This window comes from Gigantopelta aegis, chromosome 4, assembly GCF_016097555.1.
Source record: "Gigantopelta aegis isolate Gae_Host chromosome 4, Gae_host_genome, whole genome shotgun sequence".
Classification (NCBI taxonomy): Eukaryota; Metazoa; Mollusca; class Gastropoda; order Neomphalida; family Peltospiridae; genus Gigantopelta; species Gigantopelta aegis.
The window spans coordinates 96,438,274-96,462,422 of record NC_054702.1 but is presented as its reverse complement, the minus strand read 5'-3'; the positions used below and the strand labels follow the sequence as shown (position 1 = coordinate 96,462,422).

Below are 24,149 nucleotides of genomic sequence, written 5' to 3'. Positions count from 1 at the left end.
TTACATTGGAACAGGGAAGATGTTTTTAAAAATATATTTAATTTTTTTCTTGCTTATGACAAATGCTGCAAATGTCAATATTCAGGTGTTGCTTTCCTGACAGTATCATCCTGTATATTTGGTCTGCTTTTCTTAAACATGAAATTTATAATTTCCATATTTCTGAGAGAGTTGATAAATTTAAAATCCTTTGTATAAATATGTATTTAATTATTGTGTTATTGTTATTCAAGATAACCTATACTAACTGCTACTCTTACTAAATAAAATATTTATTAATATTATTTCGGTTATTATTATATATTTTTTTCAGACAACTGTGTCAGATGTTCTACATGCTATGGGAGCTGTTCCATCTGGTTTCCGGATGTCTACTTTATCCAAGTATTTTAATGAAAGTATGTGATTTTAAGCTTAATGTATAACAGTCTAAATTATTTCACTTACACAAATACCAGTAGATGCATTTACTTAATTTATTATTTTTAAGAGGTATCTGGTTTAGAGAGGTTATGGTCTTTACTGATTTTAAAAAAAGGACTGAAAAATGTCCGGTTTTGAGGGAATTCCGGTTTACAGAGGGTCTCGTTTTGAGAGGTTTCACAGTAATTATATGTACTGATATAATAAACTGTTATTCTCCAAACATTATCTGGAGACAAAAAAAAGAAAAAAAAGACTACCAGTATGTATTATTATTTTTTCAAGTTTCTTATTCATCACATTATGTAAGAATAATGTAAAAATAAACTGTTTCACTTTTGTTACTTCATTATAATGTATTTATTTTCAGGTGACACCTACCGTATGATCAACTACCTGAATCCTAAACTGAGTGTTTCAAATCTCATGTATAAAGATCTGTTTTTTGATCCTCTAACGAGCAAGGCAAGTGTTCTGTTACCAAGTAACTCATGTACATTGATTTACAGGATGGTATGTAGCTTAATAGTAGAGCACTATCTTGAGGTGCAATGGGTTGCAGGATCGATTGCATGCATTGGACTTTGGTTTTTCATTTCAACCAATAACCCATGAATGGTACATCAAAGGCTGTGGTATATACTGTCCTGCCATAGTTTAAAATGTGCTGAGGTCCTGTTAAACAGTCCTTTCCTTGTACATGTGTATTAATAGTATGCTCTGGATGAACTTTACACAATTACTTTGTTTTTTGTATTTTAATCTTGACTTTTAATTTTCTATAGAAATATACTGGCTTCATATGTTAAGCAACATACATTTTATAATTATTATTAATTAAACTCCTTTGCTACAAAAGTTCCTAAGATATATATTAAATATGCCTAAATGGTTTTATAAACAAAATTAGTATCATACTTATCCTTCAGTATTGTGTCAGAACTGTTTAATTTAATAGACAAGTGTTTTAAAATGTGCCAGTTTTAACAAATAATAAAAAAGTTATTGGTATTTTCAGATTCGTCCAAGGAAAGTTAAAATTGAACGGATTGTTACACTGGTATCTTGTCAACAAATTCCACACCCTGGATCAGGTTTGTGAAGAGATTCAGAATAGTTGTATAGATGCTATTCTAATGACCTAATTTGTACCTTTTATGAATGTGACAGTTATTGAATATTCAGTGGAATGTGTTGAGAGAAGCAAATAAAATTTTCAAGATGCATTTTTTTAATACTTAGTAAAGCAGTGGCATGAATATATTAAAAGTAGTTATTTCTCAAAAGCAGCTTGGTTTTCTGAATACAAATATAACTGTTTAATTACTGAAAAAAGGCTATTACTGAAAAACAATGACCTCACTGTAAGTGTCCAGTACTAAATCATGAGTTATGTACTAATCAAGTCACTAGAATTGTGACATTTTGCAATTAGTTTGATTGAAAAGGACTAGGTAAATTTTTTACAATGGTTTTAATGGTTTTGTCAATGCCTATGATATTATGCTGGCCATGCCAATGTAATACTATGATTTTGTTTCAGGTATTAAACTGCTTAGCCGACATGTTCGTATTTGTTTGTTTGATGGACAAAATGTGAGTAAAATAGCTTTAGTAGATGTATTTTCACATTTTCTGTTGCACTTGGACATGGTTGTAAAATGCAGTATTTTTTGGAATCTAACATGTTTAACAATCTGAGATGAAAAACAATCTAAACATGTTAAGGTATTCAATATTTATTTTAATTTGTTTTTCCCAACTGGTTCATTATACATTCAGCATTTCTAAAGATTTCTAAAAAAAAAAACAATTCTAAAGATTTGTTTTGTTTGCTTGCTAAAAGAATTCATTAAAATATAGCCAAATCTAATGGTATTATTAAAAAGCTTCTTAAGACACACTACACCACAATTACCCTTTCACATTTTTGTTTAGCAACAATATAGTCCAGTTTGGGAAATTTGTTCATTAAAGAATTAGTACAGAATACCAAAATGTTTTAGCAAAATTTCTTCAGTGATTACAAACAGGTTAACCCTTGTAGTATTTAAATTATCCAGATATGTTGTGCATGTCACATGGAAATGTGTATATAACAGCAAAATGAAACAGTGCGCTGGTTTAAGGATGGGCCAACTCGTACTGAGTTATTTTTATTTAAAGTGCATGCAAAAGTGAATGATGGTGGTCAACTTTAAGATAGCTACATAAAGGGGTCAGTTTGTACTGAGCAGATAAGACCAGTGACTATTGCTTTGTTGTTTGTTTTAGATTTTAAGCAATATCCACACTGTGAAGGTTTCTGACAAGAATTTGGAAGAAAGGACCTGGCTGTTTTCTACCAGAGTGAGTAATTACGACTCATACTTTATAGAATGTTTGAAATTTTGTTTAAATATCACCATGTAAGGCTAGGCTAGTTAATCATGGCTAGTGAAATGTGAAAATTACTGGCCCAATGGCTAGTGGATTACATAGAGATGTTACAACCCCTAATTAATGTGGTATGTAATATTGTATTAGAATATACTCAAACTACAGTTTTTTTCTGTGTTTTAGATTTTTGAAAGAATGAATATCAGTGAGCATGGAGAAACCTTCATTCGAACAAACAGCATTGTTGATAACATCGGTAAGTGTGCAAAATCAAATACAGCGGTTTGTGATTGGCCAACAAGCTAACACCTATATTAAGGCCTCTCCCTACATTTAACATTTAAATCAAGATGACAGAAGCAAAAGAATAATATTATTTCCATAATGGTTATCAAGAAGGATAGACAGAAAGAGAGAAAAGTAAGTAGAGGGTCAATTAGTTGAAGCCAGATAAAGCTCATTGGTAGAGAATTTGTAAGATGTATAATCAGTTGTTTCTGCTTTTGATCTGTTCTTTGTCTTTGACAGGAATCCTCTTTGAGCTTGGCATTTCCTACATCAGAGAAGTATGTCACCTTTTTCAAGTCTTTTAAACTTAAGTTTATAATTTATGATTATCAAGCTTGTGTCTTTAGAGAACCTTGATATGTTTAATACGGTTAAATATAGAACTAATGTTTACTAATACTACTATGAACATAATTAGAACTAAATTGTTAGCAACAACCAACATCTAACCTTTAACTCATAACATCTAACTTTTAACTCCTGTTCTAGCAAGACTTTCTAGATACACAGCGTGTTGCAACCTGAAGTGTATAGAAGCACAAAAACAAAATCAGTGCAAATGAATGAATGAATGAATGAATTCTTTTAATGTGAGGAAAATAGTCTCATAATCATTAAATTGTGAGTGTGCAGTTGGGGTAGACATTGGCTATTTAAGCTACATGTACACATATATATGATTATGTAATAGTACATTTATACAAAGCTAATGATTTTAGGGTATATCAAAAGGAGTAGCAACTAATCTCAAGGTTTGTAAAAATTGCAAAAATTAATCTAGGTTGACATATTTTATTTTGTGTTTTACATTAAATTTAGGACACCATTTACATGGTGATAATGGATTATATCAACAGCAGATAGTAATCTTTTGAAGAAAAATATGATAATGCAGAACTCGAAATAGCAGCCCGCAGAAAGCAAAATTCAGTCCATTTTTTAGACCAAGTAGGCAAAATAAAAATTGCCCTGATAAAACTACAAAAATTAAAAAGAAATAACAGCAGGCCATATTGTACCTCCTATCTCGAGCCCTGTATTGCCAAAATGTACTTCAGCAGAATTTAGATTTCACATTTCAGAGATATACAAGATGAAAGATTAATGGGAAAATATTTTGTGTGAATGTGTTTTTAAGACCGGAATTTAAAGAAAACAATATATTGAACTGAATCTGGTATTAATAAGTTTAGCCAACTCATTTGTTACTTAATGGAAATGAGTCATTGTATTTTAGTTTTTAATTATACTGAAATTAAATGTGTTTTTTTCTGTTTTTAATAATAGCTTTTAGCTTTATTGATGTTTGCATCTTGACATTTAATATTGTTAGGTACTTGTGTTTGTTGAAGTTTTGTGATGTTAATTATCATGTTTGGTTTTGTTAGTTTTATAAAGCATGTTTATACATAAAGTAGATAAAAAAAGTGCATGTTCTTTCAGCTCTCAGCTTCTGGTGTTGGTAAATCTTTTGAGTATTTGTGTCTTTACAGTGGATTTATTGAGTTATAAATTACAACAGACATCAAATGATAATTTATGCAATATTGTTTACAATATGTATTTATTTATACTGAATCTCACTCTTGTGCAAAGAAAATATATCCCATGAATGCTTAATAAGGTATGACCTTTCATAACTACCATACAGATTTCAATCGGAAATAAAAATATTCATCAATTTAAAAAAAAAAAAAAAAAAAAAATTGTTGTGAGTAGACTAGTTGATAAAAATCTGATTTGAAATCTTTTGAAACTACAGATACCATCATGTTTTAATACAAAGATTATTTGAGGTATAATATTTACCAGTTGCAACAAACCATGCAGGGATAAAAAGAAGAAATATTACATTGATAAATTGTGTTTTTCCCCAACATTTTTAGGAAATCACAGACACAGTGGTAATATTACCCAGATATATGTAATATTGTGGTTGCAGTGTCTTATAGATAAACATTACAATTGCCAATTTCAATATATTTTAGGTTTTTATTCATCACTTATCATTTGTAGTTTAATCCATGACTGATTGTATTACTTCCAACCTATGGGTTATTTTCACCTAATTTAGTGTATATTGTTACTTTATCATGCATGTATGTCTTCGTTATGCCTGATTTTACACTTTAGCTAGTACATATACTTTGCACATAAATATATATGCCCATAACACTTCAGTGTGGTATCTAAAAAACCCCAAAATTGATCTAATATCATAAAACCTGCTCAAAAGATACGGTTAGAGAGCGTTTGGTTCAGTATCGTATTCAATTCATTATGCAAGTTTTAGAGATCACAACACAGTTTTAAAACATTTGACTAGAAATATTACTGATCCGAATATTGAAAACAAAATGTTCCTTGATTGTTATGCTGCCAATGAAATAATTCATCAATCTATAATGTTAAAGTCAACCTGTATTATTAATCAGCTGTTTGTCTTAAAGCCACTGACCCTAGTTTTAGCCAGTGTTTAATATTTTTCAGCTATTCCAGCTTTTTTGCCGTTAACTTACACATTACTTAAAATGTTTTGATTAAATTGTAAATTTTGGCAAAACCAATGTGTCATTCTGGTTGTACTGGTGTTTTTTAGGCATTCAAATGACATTTCATAGGAACCAGAAATATTTATCGCTCTGAAAGGAGAATCAGCACCTTTAAGAATCCATTTTTTTTGCAGCCTACTGATTTTGTTTTAAAGCCGCACGCCCTAGTTCCATCCAGCGAAAATAAATTATAATTTGGTTAATCTACAAACCTGTAACACACTTAGATCACGTTTTTATCAAATGGAGTGAAAAAGCAGGTTTTATATTGGTAAATACCATCGGAATCCCCATGTCCCAATTGCTTGAAATAATTTTGAAAGTTTGTATTCTGATGTCACCGGTAGATGTCGCTCGAAGCACAACAATGCCTACGTCACGACAAATTTCACAGAGCGCGCACAGACTTGGGGTGCGTTCCTTTCACCTCTCCTGGACATGTTCCAACTGTTCTGTTCTGGTTGTATCCCCTCTCCAGATATCGTAAGACTTAGCAAAATTATTGGTTTTAAGGGTTTGTAACGTTTTGTATTGAGGTACTTACTTGTCTGAACTTTATTGTTACTGAAAATGTTCACGAACTGTGAAGAAAAATCTCACAAATGAATAACAAGCAAACGACAACAAATCGGATGTTGATTGCGTGAACCGTACACGAGAAAACAAACCGAACCAAAATGATAACGGTCACGTGGTATACCAACATCTGTGACATTGAAATGGGAATATCCCCTCTAAAAATAGATTAGACCTCAAAAAATTTTTCTCAGAGGCCCGTGGCATTTTATGAAATAAGAAAAATGCATTTTGTGGTATTACAAACACCAGGATTACCAGGATTACCAAAAAACACTTCAGGTGAATGGAAATGTATATTCTAAATAATAAATGGTAAGTAAAGTGCAATTTTATTTGTGAAAAAATGGGTTTAATAGCGAAAAACAACGGCGTAATGGTTAACAACTAGGGCATGTCCCTTTAACATGTGTATGCATTTCATATCTTTAAGATAAACAACAAATAGGTACCATAACAGATCTTTATCTTGCATTTTGTTTAAATGTTTCATCTATTTAATTTCTTGTAGGAAAGACCCGATGTTACACATACTTTCCATTTTAAGCGTATGAAAATCAATGACAGAAAAACAGTAAAAAAAATTGTTTAATGATGTTGTTTAAATTTTGGTTAAACATGTTATTTCAATAAATTTCATTAATAATTTTTGAAAGGTTGTTTGTTTCCAATCATCTTTATGTTGTAATATGCATTTAAAATGTAATGCATGTTTTTCTATTATTATTATTAGTGTGTTATTTTTATCAAGGCCATCCATTAATAATGAAATTTGTTAAGTACCTTATAAAGTGATGTACAAAAATTATATAATTTAAATTAAATCATACCAGTATAATATGTTTTTGTTATCCAAACTGGACGTTTATTAATAGAAGTTTATTGTAATTAGAATATTTGCATTACCTTCTGGTTGATACAGCTATCACTGTATTAACAGACAATTGTCACCTGAAAAAACATTCAAAAATTGTATCTGGGCATATTTCCATAATTAGACACTGAAAAATATACATTTGTCACTTGCATCACCAAAATATATATATAGATATACTGAAACCTAGATTGTTAATGACTGGCCTAATTTGTTGTGTTTAGAATTGAGATGTTTTTGTTAGATGTGCTAATTAATAATATTCCATCATGTTTATAAGTTTTAGGTAGCTGTAATCATATGTGATAGTATTCATATTATGATATTTAGAATCAGAATTTGAGTTTCTGTTTGGTTATTATAACTGATATTGGCTGATATATGACAACAATTATTTTATATCCTCAGTCACATAATTTGAGCTTGTTTAATTATGTTCTTTAAAAGCTAAAAGAATGCACATCTTTAAATAAAATAAAAATATTTGATTATATTTCATTAAAGCAAAAGTTATATCATTATGGATGTTTTAGAGGACTATTTGGTTTTGATTGTATTAAAACTATTTACAGTTGCATGATGAACATTACAGCTCAAACTCACAAAATTCAGAATGATAGTCATTTAGTGTATAACCCAGATATTAATAACTGATCATTCTGGTAAAAAAAATTTTTTTATTATAACCTAATGGAGCATTTGGTAAGTGATTTGTACACAGCTTTGCTCAGACATCTTTGCAATATTATATTTATAAATCATTTTTATTTTTAAGTTCAATAAAATTGCTCTTACTGTAAGTAGGGTATAAAATGTGTTTTTTTAATTTTAAACTGGCTTTTTTCTGCTAGTATATAATTTTTTTTTAAAAAGGACGTGACAGAAGCAGGTCTTTTTGTTTTGTATTGAAAGTTGCATTGTTTGTACAACTTGACCAACATTATTTTTTTCAGAGTACTGAACAGAAGGATGAATTCAGCTGTGGCTGGGTGCATCTTCCTCTTCTTGATCAAGATGGAACCTTTGTTGCCAATAGGTGATAGTTTCTAAAAGAAATTTCACATACTTCTTTCTTTTCATGAATTTTGTTTTACAAATTTATAAAATATAATTTGTTCCATTATCTGCAAATTTGTTTCTCTTTATTTATGATTTCTTGATACATTTTACACTGAAACAGAGCTATCTGGTGTAGCACTGCTGAACAATTGGAAAATTAGGTCACAATTAAGGATTGTCTGTTATTTCTTTTATTTTCATCGGGGTATGATAAAACATTTTTATCTGCAAACTGAATCAGCAAAGCCGATTCACACAAGTTTGTGGATGAGTTTTTGTTCACACCCAGATGAATGTAAAAAAAAATAACGCAATCTTTATAATTAAATTTAAAACATACTTACTAATAATAACTCTAAAAGTTCATATTTTATTTTGAATATTTTTTTGGTTCTAAAACAATGCTCAATAAGACAAAAAACCAATATAAAGTGACGTCATCAGATATGTTCCATGATGATGTAATGTTTACGTTCATCAAGATATGAACAAACTAAATTTGCAAGCCTGGACCAATGAGATGACGTAGAAATTTAATTATAAAATAATAATCATAAAAAGTACAGTGCATATGGTGAATTTGAAATTTTTTTGTAATTAAAACCATCTGTTTTAATTTCTCTTTATTTCTTTTAGGACTTTTAATTTGTATGTAAATGGTGGAACACCATATGAAAAGGGTGTTGAAGTGGATCCAAGTATCAGCAGAAGAAGTTAGTAACAAAACCTTAATGTAACTGTACTTAAATGTTTCTTTAAATGCAGTGATATGTGTGGTTCTGTCTGTATATATAAAACAAATTGTTGCTGCTAATTGAAAAAAAGCCTGTTCAAGATGATCTATTGCAATTTCTTACAAAATTCAAATATTAAAATTGACGTATATTTGTATTAATTGTGTATTAGGTAGTACTAAACCAAATAACTTCCGGCTGGGTCAAAGTTCGAGGTGCACCCAACTTTTGATAGAGAAGTGAACACCACAAGTCCTGTGATTGATTATAAATGTGAGTGTGTTGGTTGTAAAAAATAATAGTTTCATCTGGGTAAAAAAAAAAGTGTAATTTTATTTCATCTAGTACCAATGTGTCAATTAGCCTTGTGCTTGAAACATGTATGGGGTACCTGTAAAAAAAAGTACTCGAATTTTGTGCGAAACTAGGGTAGTCATAGACGCTACCCGTTATCTCAGAAACGAGCAGCTTGACCCCCATTTTTTTCTGATTCACTTTAAGTGTAAGGGGTGGTAGTATTTATATCCGTGGCGTTTATGTCGGTTGATACGTTGCAGGTAGGAGTTTTAGCCACATATGTTACTATTGTCGTCTATGGGATTTGATTTGGTAGTATACACCCTATAGCACATATTCAGTGCATAAAGAAAAATATTATGATTTTGTCATTTTATTTAATTAAACTATACTGGTTGATTAATTAGCCATCACTCGATCATGCAAGTTCACAATGACCTTGACCTTGACAATAATCTCTGTACATGGCTCTGAATGGAGTTTGAATCAAAATTAGCACTGAAGAAAAGTTGGTTTTGGCCTATAATTCATACTGTAAAGATTTCAATAATTTCTTTTTACATGGTATTTGACTTGCCATATACAACTGCTCTTAAATATGGTATTATATATAGGCAACCTGGACTAAGATTTTAATAGCAATTTATTTTTATATTAAAAATAGCATGTGCCAATAGTGGGTTACTGTCTTTAGTTTCCATTAACATTGTTAATTTTTTATGTATGAAATTCTCAAAACTCAAATTTGTAAAGAAGTTGATTTTTATTGTCATTTTGACATATTTATAGGGTGCTAAGTTATATTTTAGACAAAGTTGTAGTTTTATGCAAAATTTAAAGTAAATTTGAAGAAAAACTTTACCAAAAACATAATTAAATTTGTTGTCACTATTGTGCCTTCTTTTCTTATTTGTACATAACAATAAGGTTGCTAAACATATACTTAGATCTCCAGATCATTTTTTTTTCTTAATAATCACTTAGTTAGCTCTCATGAAAAGCATTTTGAGTTTATACTAGATTCAGAACCAATTTTTTTCAGATTTGATTATCTGCCTTGGATTAAGTTGATAATTTATTTTATTGTTAAAGCTGTATTACCTAATGTTACTAGCTAAATAAAATGCTGGATTACAGATTGTAGGAATACATCTAATGTACATATTGCATTCATCCGGATTAGAAAATAATGCAAGAAAATAGATGTTCGGGTAATTTTGTCATTTAAAAATAGTTTTTTTCAGTAATTAATCAAAAATAAATGTGTTAAAGCTGCATGATTATTCCAGATATCACAACTATTAAAACCTCCAACTACAGTAGGCTATAAATAAAATATAGTCAGGAATATTGGTGGCTGCCAATAGTTTTGATGGTTCATTATGAAAATCAGCATGGCTGATGGATTTGAAATTCCCACACCTGATAACTTGAAGACACCCACACCCAGCATACAGGATTTCCTCCCAACACTAATGTTCAGGACATTAAGTCATTACTTCATACAGGTACAGTCATGTTTGTGTTTCCTTCCTCTGACAGTGTATTTTTTTAATACTGATATTTCTTTGATGTGCCTGTTAATGTCTTCATAATCTAGGGGTCAATCAAGTGCATGTGTTTTAATGGAATTCTTTAAAGGGGTAGAGGTACTCTGACTATCTTTGTTGTCTCTACATATATACCTGAGTACACACACCCAACTGAAAGTAAATATCTTCAGGAGTTTTATTTTAAAACATTTTGTTGTTTAATATGACATATTGCATTTGTACAAAACTATATGCAATATATATATATGCTTTTTTAGGTGTACATTATATTAGGTTGCACTGTAGAAACAACAGTTTCAGTGAGGTTGTCAGTTTATGTCAGAATACACCAGATCCTGGTTGTCATAAAGACACATAGCTGGACACTTTTTGAAAAATGTATGTTATCAGTATAGGTAGTACTAAACCAAATAACTTCCGGCTGGGTCAGAGTTCGAGGTGCACCCAACTTTTGATAGAGAAGTGAAGACCACAAGTCCTGTGATTGGTTATAAATGTGAGTGTGTTGGTTGTAAAAAATAATAGTTTCATCTGGGTAAAAAAAATTTGCAATTTTATTTCATCTAGTACCAATGTGTCAATTAGCCTTGTGCTTGAAACATGTATGGGGTACCTGTAAAAAAACAGTACTCGAATTTTGTGTGAAACTAGGGTAGTCATAGACGCTACCCGTTATCTCAGAAACGAGCAGCTTGACCCCCATTTTTTTCTGATTCACTTTAAGTGTAAGGGGTGGTAGTATTTATATCCGTGGCGTTTATGTCGGTTGATACGTTGCAGGTAGGAGTTTTAGCCACATATATTACTATTGTCGTCTATGGGATTTGATTTGGTAGTATACACCCATTAATAATTTTAATTTTAGGTTTTAGTAATTGTTTGCTTAACTGAATTGTTTCCAAAACAATATTACACAAATTAATAATGATACAAAAAACCCTAAACAATATTATGCATAATAAAAATAAAAGCAAAACAAACCAATAACAAACAAATGTACTAATGGAAAGAAATAATGGAACACATAAAATTTAATAGTAACAGCAAAAGCCTCACCCACAGTATGAGGACATTAACAGTGTTACTGGCAGTCAGTCCTATTCAATCCCGTATTACATCTGTATTTTATACAGTCATAACTATTCTAAGTAGTCAATTAAATTTGGTCTCCAGTAACATGTGTTCCTTTATTTCTCTCTGTCAGTATATACTAAATGCTTAATTTAACTTATTTATGCATCCACAGCTGTTTCTGTTCATTACATTTTTAGATTGAAATATAAATGTTTGGTAATTGCTAACACTATTACTGGTATATTCGAAATAAGTAACAGTTTGATTTTCTGTTTTTCAGCAAGCACAAATGCTTTTGTGTCTCTAATATCTGGAAACAAACAGCCTCGACTGGTTGTGCGAATTTCATTACCAAAAACAGAGCAGAAAGCACAGCTTGAGTAAGTTGTTAAGTTTAATAAAGATAAGAATCTTTTACATTTAAGTAGGTTGATATGGCTGACACTACCTTTACATGAATTGTATGGAAATGGATAATCTAAACAATAAAATGTATGTAATGTCTGATTTCAATTATAAAAAATGGCTCTAATAGTAAAAAATATGCCGTAGCGTTTAAAAACTAGAGTCTGTCACTTTAACAATTTGCACCAACACTTTAGATTATGTTGATTTAAAAAAAAAAAACCTTTAAAATTCTTAAAAAGTCATACAAATGCCTTAAAAAAGTCATGTAAAGTCATGGAATTTGGTTGATAGCAATGTTTGTGAACCCATTAATGTGTTAAGTTAAACAAGAAACATGTCTTCTTTAAATGATTGAACCATATATGAAGGCTGGGGTGGGGGTTTGGTGGGTTTTGACAAACCCCCCCCACTGAGCCTAAAAGTATTTTTTTACAGTTCAATATTAGGCTATTCATATAATGAGTCCAGGGAAAGTGTAGACAAAAGGATCTGCTTGGTTCATCTTCGACCCCACCCATAGGTCCAGACCATGCTATGCCCCTGTGAGTCATACCCTGAAAAACAAAGTTTTCATAAATTGAAGTCATGTTGAGTCACAAATAACTTTTCTTCTTGAAGTATTCAACAGCTTGACTGTTTCTCATGTTGTTTTAGTTTGTAGGCTGACCACAGTACTACAGACCTCTAAAATGTTTGAGAACGATCATTTTGTTCTCAAGCCATTCACACAAATCTAATTTAGTGTAACCTATATTCCGTTTGTACATTAAATTTAGAACATTATTTACATGGACATAATGGGTTATGCAAAAAGAAAATGGGTTACCTGAATTTATTTTTGTGTAACTGATAAATGGTTTATGCAAATATTGAATTCTCCGAGGCCTGTACTAACGATGTTTTCTGTCTTCTACAGCTCTCTACCAGACATACTGGTGGGCAACGTGGCCCTGCTGCCATTTTACAGCTACTTCAGGCAGATCATGGCCGATGTGCTGCTCAGAGACCGAATTGATCTCGATTCCACAGGTGAAACACTCTCTGTCAGATTTCATATCCACCATGCGTTAGCTTGTCTAGGATATATCAGCATTTACAGTGCTTCTTTAGCTATATGTATTTTTCATGCTGGGGTGTCGTTAAACATCTATTCTATTCTATTCTTTAGCTATATTGTGCTTATTTTTATGGATTTTGATGGAATAACCCAAGTTGAAGTTAAAAGTTTGTTTTGTTTAATGGCTCCACTAGAACACATTTATATATTTATCTTCGGCTATTAGACGTCAAACATTTGGTATTTTCGACATATAGTCTTAGAAAGGAAAAACAGTACATTTTTACATTAATAGCAAGGGATCTTTTATATGCACCATCCCACGGACAGGATAGCACATACCACTGTCTTTAATATACCAGTTGTGGTGCACTGGTTGGAATGAGAAATAGCCTAACTGATGGGATCGATCCTAGACCGACTGTGTATCAAGTGAGTGCTTTACATAGCCTAATGTTTTGTGTTTCAGAACTGGTTCATAGTCCGCTTTTGGCAAACTTTCCCAACGTTGCGGATCAGCCAGACTTGATGAAAGTGTTACGAGTAAGAAACTATAATTCATTTGTTTAGTTTTTTGCAGCTGTAGAATAATGAGCATGCTGATATCAAACTGGTTGAATCACTGGGTGTCAGAAACCAGGTTCTGTATAGAGAAGGAGATATGCCAGTATTAAAGTAGTTTAATGCCTAAACCGTTTAATACAAAACCAATTTAAATGTATCACTTGGATTGATTTAAATTACATGTATTTTAGATAACAATTAGACAGTTTTTCTAAAATATATGAACATCTCCTGTGGGCTTAGTCTGAGTGTTCAATGGTCACTTCTGGCTTTGTTAATGTGCAGTAGTTAATCTCATATTACGTGAAAGTCAGTTTTATTCTATTCGTTAAGTAATTCCATTGTATATGTTATTGTCTGAAACAAAGAATTTAATAAACTCTATTTTGACATTTTTTTTTAGGATGCATGGATTGAGCGGTTGAAAACTGTTGAAAGATCTCAAAAGGTAAAACTATTAAATTTCTTCTGCCGTATAATTAATATGAGTGGTCAAAATACTGATGTAACATCACCATTGACCGGAAGATGTTTTCAGTTATGGTCCCATAGGACCGGCAGCTATTTTGCATTTATACTCACGCATAAGTTTATTTCTTTTATGTTTTGTGATTATAATATATAATCATGTTTGGTCCAGCAGGGTTTTGATTTCAGCTGGCAGCATTTGTAGGTTGTCGGACCAAATATCTAGCAGGAATTTCAGCTAATTTCGATCTCTGAATATTTTGCTATTCTGGAAAACAGTATAGTTTGTGTGGTACCATCATGATGGTAATGATTCTGTGTACAAGTCCACCACCCATACAATGTTAAAACTGAATTATCTACTCCATATTTAGATATTGCTAACAGATTGTGTCAATGAAATAGCAATATGAATTGGAAAGGTGAAACTCAAGATGTATTTTCTGATAATGATGATGATAATGATGGAATGATGATGAAGTGAACGAATTGAGGGCCACACCTAGTGGCTCTTTTTAACCAAAACAGGGCACATTTTCTATTTTTTGGCAGCAGCTGCCCTCCACTAGGCATGTTGTAAAGGCAGTTCAAGTTGCCTGTACCTCAAAAACATTTTGAGCAGAATTTACGAGGTCTGTTTTTCTTAAACGCCGGTGTTTAAGCATTGTAAATACACATAGTTACACACATGTAAGTCAAAAACAGGTGTTTAAGCATTGTAAATACACATAGTTACACACATGTAAGTCAAAAACAGGTGTTTAAGCATTGTAAATACACATAGTTACACACATGTAAGTCAAAAACAGGTTTTGTAAATTCGACCCTTTATATTTTTTTTGTATGAATGCAACCCTTAAATCTAACATCTCAGTGCTACCTAAAGGCATGCATTTGCTATTGTGTGAATACAACTTAATATTAGTTTGTTTTGAATTAACAAAATCATTCTTGATTGTTTTATGTATTACAGCCTTCATTTTTTTCCTCCTACAGTCGATTGGTAATGTGTTTCATTCTGTTTATGATTTTGCTACATATTCACTGTTGTCATCAGCATGTTGTGACATCGGTGCTCATGTTGTAGCTATCATTGACTGCATGTTATTCTATTTAAAGGTTTACAGTTTATATTTCTCTTGTTTAATTGTTTTTCTTTTGAAAATTTTGAACATATTGAAATTATTTTAATATTCATGTATACTTATTAAAATTGGTTGTTGTTTCTGATTAACTTGTGTTCCTTTTGAACATTTATCAAACAGGTTCAAACATACATAGGTTTTAAATTGTTTTCAATAGGAAAAGTTTTCAAATAGGTTAAAAAATATAGGAATTTTTATTTGTACTTCTTAAAAGTGGTCCTATTCAACACTGAATTAAAGTCAATAAACTTGATTTATTTTGGCCTTCCTTTCCTCAGATTATGATTATATAGGTATTTTAGTTATTAAAGTTTTAATTCTAAATATTATTAGTTTTAGTTATTAATGTTTACTTATTATAAAGATTACACTCATTTTTCATTTTTTGGGGGTCAACAGTTTAAATATATTTTTGAAATATTATTTACAACTTTTATTCCATTTATAAATGTTAAGGTTTGGTTAACATTTAAAGTTAAAATATAAATATTTATGAATTGATTTTCTATTTAAGTTAAATCTTCACACAGTTAGAATGCATAATGGTGACAACAGAACATGTTTGCGACCTCTGACTCAATTTTGTTTTTACATTCTCATGGTTTTGTTTTTATTGAATGTAGACAGAAAGAAACAACAGTTCACCTTTTAAGACCAAATCTCCCACACCCATCTGGGTAAAAAACAAATATTTTATTTACAAATATACTCATTACTTGACACCTGTTTGAAGTGGTGAGAGACTTTTTGAATCAGTGTAGCAAATTGTCACCTTGATTTGAACATTTTGATGTGAAGACAGTTTGATATATAAAAAAATAAATATACTAATACAGAATTTACTCACAAAAGAAATCATGTTTAAAAAATATTCTAAAGGTTTTATTTAAATTGATATTTTATTATCATCAATACTGTGGGTAGACAAAGTTTACTGCTAACATCACATATGGCATGCATGTCATTAGTTTTAAGCCTGTATATCTCCATCCATTTCTATAGAACTTGTAGAAAACTATTTGAATAAACCCATGTTCCATGCCTGTTTATCTATATCTGTATTGAATTTAAATTTTTGGATCATCTCAGTATTTTTGGAACTTGTGGAATGTACATGTATTTGTTTGCATGAGTACATAATGTTACTGTTGTTGAATTGTTGATACTATTCTTCAGTGTCATTATATTTGGCCATGTTGTAAATGTAGTGCTGCTTAAAACTGGAATGGCTGATTATTTAAAATGGGTGTACTTTCATATTTTATACATGTAGCTGTTACTACATACAGTCGAAAAGTAACGAATATTGGTGAATGTTGTTATGGGATGGGTTCCAATTAATTATTCTTTCTCCCTTGTAGATAGAAAGAAAATGACACAATCATAGTTTGAATGCACATCTCATGCGGACATTAAAAATTTAAAAACCAAATGACCATCATGGAGTTGCAGGCCGGTAGGAACAGTATGTGAAGTAGGAGGGGGTTACATGCTATAATAGGGGGGTGGGGCGAAAGCAAATCATTTTAGTTTATATATAGGACTTTTTTAAAAGTGTAAGTTTTGGGGGCTCATGTAGTCCCCCTCCCCCTCCCAGTTCCTGTGGGCCTGAGTTTAAAAGCATAGGTTTGAAAAGACTGTCCCTTTGTTCAAGGATACATGAGAGTATGTACATACAGTTATATTCATACCTGTATACTATCGGTAGAAAAATCTGGTCTTAGAAATACACTATAAACATATTCATTAATATAATTATGGATAGTCATATTCATAGCTGGCCGTATTTGGAGAAACATTTTCATGAATAATCAAAAAGAATTCACATAATCATAAACAATACTTGCTTATAGTTCACAATTTATGAGTTTGGTTGGCTTATTTTAATGTTTGCTTTCGTATTTTATTTTGTAGGAGGGAGTGAGTATTAGTAATTTATGCATGTTTTAAAATGATCTTTTTAAAGGTTTTGCATGACTGCACTAATACATAAATAATTAATATTTGTTAAAACCACACAAACATTTTAATTGAATTAATAAGCAGGAATTTTTATTCAGTTTCATTTACATTTTATTTGCACCATCTAGATAATACATTATTTAACAGTTTTGTGCACTAGAAAAAGAAAAAGAGTTTACAAAATGTAATAGATTACCTCAAGTTTCTCTGACTTCTTAAAAGGTTACATGTAAAGTTTGTTTTATTTAACGACGCCACTCGAGCACATTGATTTTTCTATCTTATCATCACCTATTGGACGTCAAACATATGGTCATTCTGACACTGTTTTTTAGAGGAAACCCGCTATCGCCACATAGGCTACTCTTTTATGACAGGCAGCAAGGGATCTTTTATTTGCCCTTCCCACAGGCAGGATAGCACAAACCATGGCCTTTGTTGAACCAGTTATGGATCACTGGTCGGTGCAAGTGGTTTACACCTACCCACTGAGCCTTGCGGAGCCCTCATTCAGGGTTTGGAGTCGGTATCTGGATTAAAAAATCCCATGCCTCGACTGGGATCCGAACCCAGTACGTACCAGCCTGTAGACCGATGGCCTAACCACGATGCCACCAAGACCGGTAGGTTACATGTAGACAAGTTTATATGTGAAGTCTCTGTGATTAATCTGTCCTTGTCAAAGAGTGCTGCACAAATCAGTCTTCTAACACTTTTGAATGATTGTTCTTAATATGTTTTGTTGTTGCATGAATAACCAACCCCATCCTAAAAACACCCTGCATAACATAATTCTGTGAATGGATTGACGGAAATGAAGATATTAAAGTCATGTGTTACCAAATTGCTGTTATATGCTAACCAAAAAACACTAAATAGCTGTATAAAATACAAATATGACATTGTAGGATTGAGGGATGGGAGGGAGGGAGAGAGAGATAGAGAGAGAGAGAGAGAGATAGAGAGAGATAGAGAGAGAGAGCGAAAGGGAGGGAGGGATGGAGGTAGTTTTATTTAGTTATATGGCATCAGACATATGGTGAAGGATCACACAGATAATGAGAAGAAACATGCTTGTGCCACTCTGTAGGCTACCTCTTTTTGATCAGCAGCAAGTGATCTTTTATATGCACCATCCCACAGACAGGACAGTACATACCACATCTTTTGTTACACCAGTTGTGGAGTAATTGCTAGAATGAGAAATAGCCCAAAGGGCCCACTATCAAGAATCAATCCAAGATCAATTAAGCATCATGCAAGTGTCTTACCACTGGGCTAGGTCTTACCCCTGCTCATCAAAAGAAGCTGCATATATGGGGGTAACAGGTTGTTTTTCTCATGTAAAAGCAATTATACATAATGTGTGATCATGTCATTGAATAGATTAATTTCCCATGGATAGGTTGTTTGTAGTGTACAACTACTATAATTAAGTGTAAGACTCCGTAACATTTGAAGTGTTTGAATGCCATGATGCAGCTAATCATTTCTATAGCTTTTGTAATTGGGTACAGTTTCATATTCACTATATAGTTTGACACCTAAACAATATTCTGGGATGCCTTTTTACAACCGTATCCTTCCTTAATTTTAATATTATGTTGTTTTTATTTTAGCTATTTTGTTTGTATTAGTAGCAGCACATCAAGTTGTTCACATTCAAGGTTTAGTTTTTTTCACACTCAATAGTTAAATTCGCCACTTGATAGCTACTGATTAAACAATATATTTTTCTATAGACATTACCTGTCCTCAAACAAGTGCACCTCCCCCCCACGCAAGTGGTCTGGTCCGAACATCCCAACAGCCAATGGGATGGCCTAAATTCTTCTACTGCATACTGCTCTCTAGTTCCGGTCACATGACTGTAACTTCCTTCTTTTTCTCTTCGCTAAAGGGTCTGGACGTCCTTTTGCTTGGCTCTGTTGGAGTCAACTTTTTTATAAGACCTTTGGTTTTGTATTCGTGTTTGGGTGAAATGTTTTTCACCTTCGTTTTCATTAGCTTTCGTATGTTCTTTTCGCGTATTTCGCTTGACTTTCCAAGCGTTTAATTACATGAAATGTTGTTATATCGCCCGTTGTCGTGTCGGACGCCATTTGCAAAATGGCGTCTTTATTTACCGACTTTGTATTTGTGTTATGGTTGGTTTTTCTTTCTTTTCACAGATTGAAAAATTACTATTATCATATCTGATAATGTTCAGGCGACTAGTTCGAGCGTGTTACGCTGCAAGAAGTTAGTGCCGGCGGCGACCCACACGACTTATGTCCAGGTTGTCGTGTTCGTGTGGCCTCACTTCTAGATGCGACCTTTGTGCGGGCTTGTCTGATGTCGAGTTCGCGGCTTACCTGAAGGTGGTGTCAGCGAGGACCAAGAAGGTGGAATCTTCGAGGACCAAGAAGGTGGAATCTTCGCCTTCGATTGCTGACTCCGTGGCGGAAGTGTTACGTTCAATTCTACCGACCATGCTGGAAGAAACAATGGCGTCAATGGCGACCTTACCCAAACCGGCGGGTTCGGGGTCAGGTCCGGTTCCAGTCCCCTCTTCAGGGGGTGCGGCTTCTTCAGCTCCACCGATACCTAAGACTTCGGATGACAGGCCTGCGGTCTCTACGCAGCCCTCTAAGAAGCCGGTTCATTCAGATAGACGCTCCACGGATTCCAAGGCTCACCGATCTTCGGCGGGGAAGTCCTCTTCGGCGCATCGGAGCCGGGACCGTAGCCGTTCCACATGACCTGTATGGCTCCCTACGGGTTCCACAGATCGTCAGCGCCAACCTTCAATTGATGTGGCTTCCAAGGCCTCCGAGGGCTAGACGGTACCATCTACGGTCCGGTTAACCGGCGGCTTCCATTACGGTACATCGATTGACCTGTGCTCGAGTTCTACGAGACTTGGTGATGAAGCGCCTGCGGCATCTGTCATTGAAGAACCCGACTCGGCGGACCATATGCCTATGAGGGATTGCTTGGCGGCTGTCTACGACATGTTGCCGTCCTTGCCACATCCAACGACGATGTGGTCATCCGCGGGGGACCGCCCACGGTCCGGTTCTCCGGTATCTCCATCGGGCCATGACCAGAGCGACTGGCTTGTTCACGGGGTGCTACGTGACTTTCTGATGATGTATCGGTTCTTGCGGTGCTGGAAGATCTGGATGCGGCGGACCACCTGTCACTGAGGGATTGTCTGGCTGTCATATCTGATATGCTACCACCGCTGGCCCATCCACCTGTTTCAGCCAAGAAGGGTCCGGTTTCGATGATCGCCACGGAGGTTCCACCGGCAGATGTCGGCATTTGATCGTTGGCTGCCACAGGCCCCCGTCGGTTTACACGGCTACCAGTAACCGGCCCTTGCGGATCGTTGTTCCAGCAAGCAGACGGAGCCCTGTAACGAACTGGAAGATTGCTGCGTCATCGGCTCACCGTTCGGTACCCTCGTCCCGTGATCGATCGAAGTGGTCCCGTGATCGATCGAAGTGGTGCAGCGTCCAGGGTTACACCGGCTCCTGACGGGACCGTCCACGGTCCGTGTTTCTGATTGCAGCCAGTACATTGGATCGAAGTGCCTGTGCCAGGTTACTGACTGATTTCCAGATGATGCGTCGGCACCTTCCGTTATAGAAGATCCGGACGCAGTGGCCCACATGGCTGTGACTGATTGTCTCCCGGCTTCAACCTATCCTTCAATGGTGTGGCGCCGGCTTTGGATGACGCTGTTTCCGGCGGGACCAGACGAAAGAAAGAGTCCACACCAGTCGGAAGCTGATTCGGCGTTCAGGGTTTACACCGGCTCCTGACGGGACCGTCCACGGTCCGTGTTTCCGATTGCAGCCAGTACATTGGATCGAAGTGCCTGTGCCAGGGTACTGACTGATTTTCCAGATGATGCGTCGGCACCTTCCGTTATAGAAGATCCGGACGCAGTGACCCACATGGCTGTGACTGATTGTCTCCCGTCTTCGATCTATCCTTCAACGGTGTGGCGCCGTCTTTGGATGATGCTGTTTCCGGCGGGACCAGACGTCTTCCTGGAACTTACAGATTGGCACGTCCTGTCAATGGCTTCAGTTCAGCGTACATGTACATGGCGACCATAACTCCTCATGTGCAGGATGCCAGAGGATATGCCTTGTTCCAGCCGTCGACTTTGATGTTGGTCTACCTTATATCTTCCGTGACGTCAATGTGCACTACGATTGCACACTATCGTCAACCGACTTGCCTGAAGCGATCCATTCTCGACTTTCAGCACAAGCCGGTAATCTTGGCAGACCTGAGGTCTACATATGTCTCTTTGCTGTGAAGGGGTTCGTCGTTACAAGCGTTCCGGGTTGGTGACGAAGACAGTCTACTGGTCCGGTCACTTGTGTTGAGATCCCGTGCACCGATGTTTGAGGAAGGTTCAACGACATTCGGCAGATCGTTCTCTATATCCGGTGGCGATGCAAGACAGTCGCTACTTCCGCTGGTTCCGGAAGTTATCCAGTTGCCATCGCGTGGTACAGGGATCATTGCGGCTTATCAACTCACTGACGTTCACTGTTGTTACCGCCAGAGTTCGTGACCGATGCTGTCTAGATGGTCTCTGCTGCTGTTTCGCACCGGGTGGTGTGACGACCGTGGATTTTAGCCGGTTGTTGTTTTGCGTTGCTTCACTTCCAGGTATATCGGGCATGTAGCGTAGCGAGTTGCTACGCTGTCTTGGCTCTTGCCTGTATCACGGGGTCGCTGTTTCCGATGTCTTGATTCCTGAATCACTCTATTACTGTTTCATGATGTATCATTGCAAGAGTAATTTTGACGTTGGCGCAACATTGACGCTTAGAGGTCGCGGTATCCAGTCTGTTTCTGAATCCATGCTTTTTTTACAGTATAATAACGCAGATTTGCTGATCGGGTTACCAGTCGCCTTGCAGTCCAGTCCCTGTTGGTGGCTGTGGTTTACAGATGAAGCCGATCTACACATCAGCCTGTTGGAGATGTTGGCAGTTACGTCATCCTTCATTGGCGAGAGATGCCGTCAGGCGCCTCTCTCATGGTAGCCACAGACAGTACCACCGCAGTGGCTTATATCAACCGTCGGGGCGGAACCCACTCCAGCAGTCTGCTGCAGTTGACTTATCGTCTCTACAAGCTGGTTGACGAGATTCCGTTGTAACTTCGGGCTCGCCATATTCCAGGGGTTTCCAATGTACTAGTCGACACACTGTCTCGGCCGTTGTCTCCACATCCGACGGAATGGATGCTCCATCCCGAAGCGTTTCGATGGGTGTGCGACAGACTTTGCACATCAAACATCGATCCTTTCGCCACACGATTCAACCCATCAGCTGAGGGTTTACGTGTCTCCGGTGCCAGATCCCGAAGCTCTGGATCTCGACGCATTGGCCATAAACTGGGAACAGATGGACGCATACGCTTTTCCTCCACCAATCCTCCTTCCAAGGGTGCTTCAGAGGTTTCAGCTGTACCATTGTCGCCTGTTACTCATTGCTCCGATGTGGCCATCCAGGATGTGGTATCCAGATCTAATACGTCTTGCCGATCCACATCCTTTATCGCTGCCAGACTGGGATCATCTGTTGCTGCATCCCACGTCAAGACTATACCATCCACATCCGCAGTTGTCCAACTGCACGCGTGGAGTTTGAGGAAGAAAGGTTTTTTCTTCACAGTCTACGGCGGCCATTTTGAAAGCGCACAGATCATCTACTACTGCGGCTTACAACGTCAGATGGCTTTGTCTTCACCGATGGTGTGTCCGGCAAAAAAAACCTCAACCCTCAGACGATTCAAATACCTCGTCTTGCTGGGTTTTTTTGCTGTATCTGCGGACCACTTTACGATTGAAGGGGTTCTACCATCGCTGGGTACGTTTCGGTCATCACTACTGTTCGTGATGTCACTACTGGAACGAAGTTATCGGGTATTCCTGAGATCCATAAGATGATCAAAGGGTTTTCGCCTTGAAGATCAAGTACACCGGTTTCGGCCACCAAGATGGGACCTGAATCTGGTGTTACGAGCGTTATCGACCGCACCTTATAAGCCGATCGAATCCTCTTCCCTGCAAGACTTGACGCGGAAGACGGTGTTTTTTACTCGGTTTTGCCACGGCTGTCCGTGTCTCAGAACTCCATGCTCTTGATGTAGACTTGGTACGTTTTTTCACCGAGATCGGCGTGCAGTCAACTTGGGGTTACTCATGAACTTTGTTGCAAAGAATCAGTTACCAGACCAAGCGCCTCGTTCGTATGTTGTGCAGGCCCTCTCCTCTATTGTTGGTCCGGCGGACGTTGAGGACTTGGCGTTGTGCCCTGTCAGAGCCCTGCACCAGTACATCGAGAGGACCAGATCTTTTCGACAACATCGCAAAAGACTTTTCCTTTCCTGTAACCAGAGTCGGTTGAGGGATCTTACCAAGAACACGGTGGCCACCTGGATCCGGTCTTCTATCCTGACCGCCTATCAGAAGGAGGGTTTACCTGCTCCGTCTGCTTCTAATCCACATGAACTCCGTGCCTTGGCTGCCACGATGTCCCTGCACTGCAACACACCCATTCAGCACATTATCACTGGTTGGTTCTGGGCTACGGACTCCATCTTCGCCAACTATTATCTGAGGGATGTCTCCACAGAAGACGTTGAGGGGTTCCATCATCTGGGTCCGGTTGTTGCACAGACTCTGTTGAATACAAGCCATCCTCGTCGCCGTTGATGTCTG

The 24,149-nt window shown here is 35.8% G+C and overlaps 1 protein-coding gene across 1 annotated transcript in view; it reads left to right on the top strand.

The window, feature by feature from the left end:
* Nucleotides 1-24,149, top strand: part of LOC121371492 (nephrocystin-1-like) — a 41,443-nt gene that overhangs the window by 12,521 nt on the left and 4,773 nt on the right. Inside the window, exons 9-23 of the mRNA XM_041497422.1 lie at nucleotides 314-398; nucleotides 794-888; nucleotides 1,442-1,517; nucleotides 1,967-2,019; nucleotides 2,698-2,772; nucleotides 2,986-3,058; nucleotides 3,331-3,368; nucleotides 6,730-6,792; nucleotides 8,046-8,128; nucleotides 8,788-8,864; nucleotides 12,090-12,189; nucleotides 13,134-13,246; nucleotides 13,744-13,817; nucleotides 14,242-14,286; nucleotides 15,280-15,309. Coding sequence (XP_041353356.1) covers nucleotides 314-398; nucleotides 794-888; nucleotides 1,442-1,517; nucleotides 1,967-2,019; nucleotides 2,698-2,772; nucleotides 2,986-3,058; nucleotides 3,331-3,368; nucleotides 6,730-6,792; nucleotides 8,046-8,128; nucleotides 8,788-8,864; nucleotides 12,090-12,189; nucleotides 13,134-13,246; nucleotides 13,744-13,817; nucleotides 14,242-14,286; nucleotides 15,280-15,309 — 1,080 coding nt within the window. The remainder of the gene's footprint in view (nucleotides 1-313; nucleotides 399-793; nucleotides 889-1,441; nucleotides 1,518-1,966; nucleotides 2,020-2,697; nucleotides 2,773-2,985; nucleotides 3,059-3,330; nucleotides 3,369-6,729; nucleotides 6,793-8,045; nucleotides 8,129-8,787; nucleotides 8,865-12,089; nucleotides 12,190-13,133; nucleotides 13,247-13,743; nucleotides 13,818-14,241; nucleotides 14,287-15,279; nucleotides 15,310-24,149) is intronic.